Below are 8,748 nucleotides of genomic sequence, written 5' to 3'. Positions count from 1 at the left end.
GGGCCTGGGGCTGCACTGCCACAACAAGGATCAGCTTTTTTGGGCTCTGGGCAGGCCCCTGCTGCCCGCCATGGAGCAAGCCACTGTACTGAGGTCTGCAGAGCCCCAGCATTGTTCACTGCTGGTGGCAGGTGCATGCACATCTCTGGGCAGACTGTAGGGGAGCTGCGATGGGCCCGATCCTCATTGTGGCAGCACAACCCCTTCCTTGCTGTCAACCCCAAGGCACATGTGCTTCACGTGCCATGCTCTGGCGTGTGTACCGGGGTTGCTGACCCCTTCCCTAACCTGTAAGTGGAAGGGAGAAGGGCACTGTGTACTTCTCCAAGCCATCCTTCATCAGAAAGCACAGACTTCTTGGTTTTTTAAAGAATGGGCCTGGATATTTAAGTCCAAGAGTGTGTTTATGGATATGAATCCAAAGCAAAGAGCTAGGTACGTAAGTGTGCATATCTCCTGCTGCAGAAGTGTATTTTAGACCTTACAGTAGTTTTTAACATCTTGGATGTTTCCTTGTTGAAATTCCACGAGGGAGCAGGCAGCAGAGTGCACATAATGTATGAATGGGTTTGAATGAGTCTTCTTTCTTTGTCTCTTTTTAATCACATTAACATACATTCTCCAGTCATACACAATATTTTATTAAACTGTACAAACACCACTGACACTTTAAAATTCATGCTAACGCTCCTAATTAAACATGACGACCAGCTGCAAAATAGTATGCACAAATTTCTCCTACATTTCATACAGCACAGACGACGACCTCTCAAGAGCCATTACACTAACATTACTGGCATATTTTTTTTTTTAACAACAGGATGCTTTTCTTTTCTAGCTCAGACTTGTATGCTGCTGTTTCTTCCTGTGCTATCTGAGTACCTATTTTACACACTGCAAGTACCATAATCACTACTAATGATACCCAGAAAGTAGTTCCACGTATAGAAAGTCTAAATTTCAAATGGATGGGTCGCCAAGATTACACTGTCCTTCAAAACGCTAAATACTGAGCGAGATCTTCGGTTGGCATAATCTAATGTCGCTCCATCGGCGTCAACAGAACTACACGTAGCAGAGAATGTGGCTCCTTGTTTCTGCTTTGACATGATAACCAGACCAAATATTTCCATTAGACTGTCAGTGAAAAGAAGTAACTTAGTGGCATTAGATCTTCCTAACTTTCCATTTCTCTCTCTTGAACAGCAAGTGATTAAATAGGAAAATGGTTTTGCAAATCTTAGAAGACAGAATAAATTTTTTTTTTCTTCTAAAGGATTCCCTCTAAAATCTCATTACCATGAAGATGGGTTTTTTTGCCCAGCTACATTTTGACAAACACTGAAAGAGAATAAAATAGGTCAGCAACTTGTTGTTGCCACTGGGGAGACCATAATTTGCTGTATCATACAAGGTAGAGGCTCATCTTGAGATGTGGTGTGCAGTTTTGTACCTGGCTTGAGAGCTGTGCTGAATATCAAAGAGCAGGGACATAATTTACAGCTGTATAAATTTGGTGCAGTTTTTGAAAGTACTCAACACTCTCTCCTTCAAGTAAATAACTACTGTGCGGTGAGCAGAGGCCCAATCTTGTAATCTGTAAATCACCGTTCAAGAAGATTATTATACAAAATGAGGGTTGGAAGGGATCTTAGGAGGGAGGTCACATCTAGTCCAACCCCCTGCTCAAAGCAAGGACCAGCCCCAACTACATCATCCCAGCCAAGGCTTTGTGTAGCTGGGACTTAAAAACCTCCAAGGAAAAGATTCCCTTGATATCCCTGACTGTGTTGTAAGATGAAGGGTCTCACCCCAGAAGAAACAGGCCACATTTTACACTGAACACCGCACATGCTACAACAGAAGTTTCAGATTTAGATTTGAAGTCTAAGATATATTTGCATACAAGTGTTGGAGTCTGCCCCTGCAAAACTTTCCTGTCCCAAAGGGTTTTTTTTTTGAATATACAAATATTAATGTTTGCACTTGGGAACATCTTCTGGTTCAAAGTGTGGGTAGGTATTTTCTCATTGCAAAAATGCGTGGATGCGTACGTACATCTTTGCACGTGCGCACGCGGAAACTGCAAAGGAGCCCAGTTGAAATGGTAGTTTGCTGAGATATCTGAGTCCTGCTGCTCACGACCCTCTCGCTGGGAATTTTGCCTGAATATGAACTGCAGGACTGGGCACCAAAGTGGCAAATCTGAACAGTACAGCAAGGGCTGAAATGTGCTCGCCTTGCACGGGGAATTTTGCTGGCTACATGCATCAGTAATGGGAGCAGGATTGGCTACCTACTCTTTTTCTAATGCCCTCAAATTCATGAATATTGAGAAGAGAGACCAAGATAGCTCACAAGAGACACGGTCATTAGTGAAGTTTGGTTGGCATGTGCTACAGTCATAGAAGCAAGTGAACACCGACAAATGCTGTCTAAGCTGTCACCAGTAGGCTTTTCTCTCCTGGTTCTTGATCAAATCAGTCATGTTCTCAGTTGACAAAAGTGTTGCTCGAACCAGCTCACAGAATTCCTTCGAGGAAAGTGCTGGGTGAGGCAAACCTCAGGAAAGTATCCTCTCCATTTTAGGGTTCACAAATGAGAAGTTGCTGAACATATTTTGGTCCATGCTGTTAATCAGTGCTCTGTCAGCACACGATAGTCTAGGCTTTTCGTTCAGAAATTCCTTGTCGAAGTTGCTACAGTCACTGGGTGATTTCTTCAAGAAAAGAATAAAGGAGTAAAAATAGCGTTACCTGTTGCATTTTGCAGCATTTACAATGAATCTAATTAAATCTAATGATATATGCGGTAAATATATAACCTTGGCAATCCATGTATCTATTGCTATGGTTATCAGTCACCTCTATATTGCCATCCTAACTTATTCTCCCACACTGTGGTGCTAATCACCTGAATATCATTGCGATACCCAGGCATGCAGGTATATCAATTATATGGGAGACTTTGCAGCTCTGACCCCATAAATTCTATGACATAGGAATATTAGAGCCAGGGTTACCTCTTCCATAAAACAGGGCTGATTACATAAATGTGCCAATTAAAGAGTGTTTGCAAAAGACTGTGAAGTTTAAAAGCCCTTTATAGCTGTGGTTGTTATTATCAACAGCACTCGGTTCTCCCGACCTCGCAGCGGAGCTGGCAGATTGTCAGCGGTGCTGAGAAGCAGAATCCCATGGAGAAGCAGAAGTCAGGGGTGACTTTTGAACATGGACACCTAATACAAGGCCTTCATGGTGCCTTCGTTTTCCTAACTGAACTTCCAAACTGAAGGACCTTTATCCAGGGTTTGGCCTGGTTTGCAGAACGGGAAATGCATGCAAGAAATAGGCACAATGAAAGCTCAGATTCTTAAAGGACTTAGAAGCCAGGCTCTTACTGATCTAAATGTGGGGGAGGCACCTAAAATATCATGCCTAAGTATGGATCAAAGACCATTAGACATCAGATTAAAGTCCACAGGTCTAGACACCCAGCTGTTAACATTTTTGCCAGAGTGCCTGGCTAATATTCTTGGAAATACTACTTTAAATGCCAAAGGTGCTTTGCATACAGGCTCTTCTTATCTTCTACTGGCACTTGCTTTTGTGTCTGTGCTTTGGGAATAATAGAGCAAAAGGAAGGATCTGGCTTGTTTGATTCCCCAAGATTTGTCCTTACCACTCTGGGTTTGAAAGGTGGCTCCATCGCTCTGTCTTCTAGAGCTTCCCAGTTTATCTCCTGGAAGAAAGCATGCTGACGGATGTTCCCCTTCGTCCCCAGTCTCTTCTCAGGTTCTCTGACAAAAAGCTGGAGGCCAACAGGGAGAAATAAGTCACTTTTCTGATAATAACACTGTACCCTGGCACATTTCTGTGTGGGTGACCTAGTGCTGTCTAACACACGTAGGGTTAGGCAGCAAATCTGAGTCAGGACTTGAATCTTGTTGCCGGTGGTGCTTATTCCATCATGTCAGGTTGGAACAACTTTGCTCCAACTTTCTTTCAGGGTGAGGCCAAACTCTGCGTCAGCAGCTAAGTAGTGCCTTCAAAATGGGCACAGGCAAAAGTAAATGGACAATGATGTACTTAAAAAGGTGCACAATGATTTTGTACCGATTTTCAGAGATGCCTGTTTTGCAAATGTGTGCTTGCTTGTGTGCTGGGGTGCAGTGAGCAAGTGGTTAAGCGTCTTGCCGTAGCACCAGGCGTGCAAGTTCAAGACTTGCTGTGGACTTATTTTGTGGACTGATCCTAGCTGACCCAGCTATAAATGAGTACTTGTGGTCTGCAAACTCACAGGTGGTCAGTTGTAATGCCTGCCAAGTCACTTCCTTGTGTGCTACTAGCTGTGGAAACTCGTGCCCCTAACCACACTAACCTGATGGGCCCTTTGGCTTGAGTGGCCATTTGATTTTTTGGATTCTCTATGCTAGGACAGATAAAGCTTAAGGCATAAATGTTAGAAAATGTAGCACTGAACAACAGGCCTGCTCAGAAGGCAGGTAGCTTAAAAGCATTCTTACATGTGTTTCCAGCATGGTGCCAGGTGCTTTAATTAGTGAGCTGTGCTAATTAAAAGCGCCTGTGCATCACGTGCACATGTGTAGAAGCCCTTAGTTTTGTATTTTGCAGAGTTCCTTGGCTGAGGAAAAAAATGCAGGGCCTTAAATAAGTCTGATTAAAAACACAGCAAGAGATCAGTCATTGCACATTGCATGCTGTCTTCCTTCCTTTCTTCTGTTGGCCTTCTTATTGTGATGTCCTGGGCCTGGCTTCCTTCCTTTCTCAAACTCATCTGTAAACACACTGAGCTTTTCTAGTTCTAGATAAAGAGGTATGGCAGTGGTTCCCATGTGTTTTTTTGGAAACCACGATACAACTTTATCATTATGCTTCTGGTTGTAAGGTGGTAAGACGCCTAAAAGCACACAGCACCCGTTCTCTCCCACTGGCCTCCGCAAAAGGCAGAGTGCTGAGCTCCTTTGGAAACCTGGCCCCACATGTGGATGCTGAAAATTTGGCCTTAAACCTGACATAGGCTTTGGGCATATTGGGCAGGACAGTGCCTTGTACGTGCATGCTCTGTAACTCGTAAGTACATGGCTGCTTCTCAACAAATGATAAATGTCAGTAAGTAGCAGCTGGGTGAAATGATGGGAGGACGCAGCTCGACGACGACTTTTTGAAAAGAAATGAGAGTTAGGTTATGATTGGTGTTCTGAGCAAGCAAGCCATAGCCCCTTCCCCGTGCTGAACGGGAGATGGATGATATCACTGTAATTCAGCTACGTCGACTCCCCTGTCCTAAATGATGGGCTTTCTACTAATGGTGCTAAAGAGCACAGAGTATTTAATAAAACAGTCAGTGGTATTGAGAACGGCCAATAACTGGCTCGACTGTCTCTTCCCCCTAAACGGAAGTTCAGTGTTTGGCAACAATGAAGATTGCCTGTCTGACATGACTGAATATAAGTCTAGCAAAGGCTCCAGTTGTTTATGCAGAAAGATGGTGTGTTGTGCACGCCATCAGGCCTTTGTAATCTCTACTGAGGTGCTACGCACTCCTTGGGGAAGCATGTTCATTCTTCATTATTGATGTTCACTGTTTTCCAGGGACATGGGAACAGCGGAGAAGTTAGGTGGCCGTGTTGAGGGTGTGGGGCTATTGGATGAGTTCAGGCTCACTCTAAAGACCATTTCCTGTTATCCCAACCACATCTGGTCATTCAGGTTAAGGAGACCAGCTGTAAGCATTAAAGAGCCACAACTCCGCTGGTGTCTACTTACGTCACATCACTGACCACAGAGGACTATGCTCATTTATACAACTGGGGTATCTAGCCCAAGGCTCTTGACATTTGCTGCGTTTTAGTTTTGGGCAAAGTAGCAAACAACTCATGACTCAACAGTCAATCAAAGCACTTCTGATGATGAATCCTGTCTGTCATCTCACTGTGGGTCTGATGTGACAGGCACTTTACAGCAGGAAAACTGCCTTCAGATGCATTTTCAAGAAAATCGCCCTGCCTTTCAACTTAAAGGCTGGCAGAGCAGTGGTTTCCATTTGCAGGAAATGGTTTATGGTTTGAGTTGCCTGCTAAAGCAGGGGTAAACTGGTCCAAGGATGACCGGTGTGTATCCAAGATTTTCTTCCCTGGCAACATGCCTCTGCAACAGGAGGGTACCTCTATTATTTCAGAGCACTGTGGCCCAAGTCCTTGGATGTGAGAAGCACTGAGCACTACTCAGGAGAAGCTGGATAGAAACATCAGCAATCGGGACTCGTGGTAGAGGAGAGATCTTTTATTAGACCAACTAGATTTTTGCAAAAAAAATTATTTTTTTTTAATAAAAGATATTTCCTCTACCACGAGTCCTGATTGTTTTTTGCCTCTAGACCAACATGGCTACAACCTGGATACTCTGATAGGAACATGGCTTTGGAGCAGGGCATTGCACTTTGAGTTCCTGAGACAAAACACAGTCTTTCTCTCCGCAGTATGAAAGATGTTTTTCTTCACATCGTTTAGAAGACACAGAAGTCAAGGGAGACATTAAGAGTTTGGCATCATGATACCTATCCTGTAAGACCAGAAGTTCAGTTCCTTCTTACCTTCACTAAAATGTCTTTTGCGTTCTTGTCGAGCCAGCGAGGGTAGTATGGATTATCCATGCGGATGGACTGGAAAAGCTCCTCTTCATCTTGGCCATGAAAAGGAGACTGACCAATCAACATCTCATACAGAAGGACACCAAAGGACCACCAGTCAGCGGAATTGTTGTATTTCTGCCCGAGCAAAATCTGTTTTGGACGGAGATTGGGAAGAAGTGAGACAGGCAGACGAAACCGTGTGACTTGAATATTTGAACCTCAGTGTAAGAATCAGTCCCACTGCTCTGTTTTGCACTGCCTCAGGACAGCTGTAATGCTAGTTTTCCTGCTAATTGATGGCCTGTCCCAAGCCATCTGTGGATAACACACAATCACCATAATGGTTTTTCACTATCCTTCTTCACAGCTACCGATGCTGGGAATGTGGTCAGGACAACTCTTAGTTGCAGCCATCCCAGGTTGCCTGAATAATCCTTTTGGGCTATACACCACCGTAAATTAGAGCCCTCTCAAGACAACCTTAACTACTTATTGGCCAGTAATGGGATCAAGAGCATAAAGGATACATAAAGCAACTTGGCCTTGCCCCCTATGCTCAACCCGCACCAAATCCAGCCTGGACATAGCTCAAGATTTGGGTTCAGAAGCAGCTGTGTCATTGTGGGTAAATCTCTGCTCCTCAACTTCCTCACCTACAAAAAAAGATCCCTACTAACCTTTGAAATCTTTGCACAAAAAAAGCTCAGTGAATGTGCTGAGTTTTATTTTACTCTGAAGTTTACTTTCCTGAACAGCAGACTACCACTACAGTGAAATTTATTGCAGAAGAGGTGTTCACATGGATAGCAGTTAAGGATGTGCCAAAGTTACCTTATAAACCCTGCCGTTTACTGCGTTAGAGGTAATAAAAATGGCTCTGAACTGCTGAGCTGAAACCATAGCAGCCCTTAATTCCTTTTCAAAATTCATAGGAAGAAAGAAAAATCAGTTCTCAGTGCTTAAAGAAAACCCTAGTTTACAGCTTAGCATTTGGGGACACATTTAAGTCATCAGGGTTGCATGAATTTGGCAACCCTAACAGTAGTCTTCCAGCTGTACTCTGAGGACTTCCTGCGGGGAGTTCACAGACAGCATGTCAGATAATGCTGCTATCTCCACCCCTTCACCTGCTAACGCTGTAGGTTTGTTTTCCGTCATAAATAAAAGTTGGAAGGCCGATAGGAACCGCAGGAGGGAAGAAGGAAGGAACAAGTGTCACCGCCTGTGATGTGACTGCTGCAATTCCCACAGGGATTTTGTGCAATTGCAAGTGGGATCTTTACCGGGATCTTTAATCGCACAAAAGCGGGAGAGGAAACCATTACATTACAGGCCTGATGCTCCACGCTGGTTGAGGATTCCTCTCCATTAGAATATATCCCCAGTAGAAAACGGAGGGGAGGTTTCCACAACATGATCAATATAAAGGTGTCGGTACCAGACAGACTGATCTCAAGTAAGACATACTGGGAACTGTGGAAAAAAAAATGAGATTCCAGATCTTCAGCACTGGCTGCTAGCATCTGACATCCCGAGAGATCAAAATCAAACTGGCAAAAAGGCTCAAGTTTAAAAATGAAAGGATGTGAACAGTGTCCATGAGCCCCCGTTATTGTCTGCTGGGCTTTAGCAAATTCATTTGTTGTTTTGATGGCACTGATTACATTGATATACAACCGATGGGAAAGCTGCCTGTCCACTGAAAGTACAAGTCAGCCTGTAGCCTCTATCTGTCACAACCCCATCAACGAGTCACTCCATTTCAACCTGCTCCTTGCTGCTTTCGGTATTTTTGCTTCAGAGCTGTATCTAATAGCCTGTTTGCAATGATGATTCAGAGGCTTTCTGGTCCAAACAATCATTACGCACACAGGACTCTTTAATCCTGTAAAAAGGATAAAAAGAAGGTCCTGGGTAATGTGGGACCCTTGCAGGACGCGATGGGAAACTTGGTCGTCACACCAGACGGCAAAGCTAACATGTTTAATGATTTCTTTGCCTCCGTCTTCCTAAGTAGAGACCAGAACAGCCACCTCCCTGCTGGGCGCCCCTCGGGCCCCGGGGGAGGCACACCTGGGCCACGGGTTAGCGAGG

General features: G+C 44.3%; 1 protein-coding gene across 2 annotated transcripts in view; it reads right to left on the bottom strand.

The window, feature by feature from the left end:
- Positions 1-620: 620 nt before the first annotated feature.
- The window catches only part of PRKCQ (protein kinase C theta), a 95,544-nt gene continuing 87,416 nt past the window's right edge, over positions 621-8,748 (bottom strand). For both annotated transcript variants that reach the window (XM_019543749.1, XM_019543750.1), the window contains 3 exons: positions 6,616-6,804; positions 3,682-3,810; positions 621-2,719 (listed from right to left, as the gene is read on the bottom strand). In XM_019543749.1, the coding sequence (XP_019399294.1) occupies positions 2,564-2,719; positions 3,682-3,810; positions 6,616-6,804 (474 nt within the window). In that variant the 3' untranslated portion in view covers positions 621-2,563. The remainder of the gene's footprint in view (positions 2,720-3,681; positions 3,811-6,615; positions 6,805-8,748) is intronic.

This window comes from Crocodylus porosus, unplaced genomic scaffold (genome assembly GCF_001723895.1).
Source record: "Crocodylus porosus isolate Cpor-Errol unplaced genomic scaffold, CroPor_comp1, whole genome shotgun sequence".
Taxonomy (NCBI): Eukaryota; Metazoa; Chordata; order Crocodylia; family Crocodylidae; genus Crocodylus; species Crocodylus porosus.
This window is presented reverse-complemented; position numbering and strand designations above follow the sequence as displayed.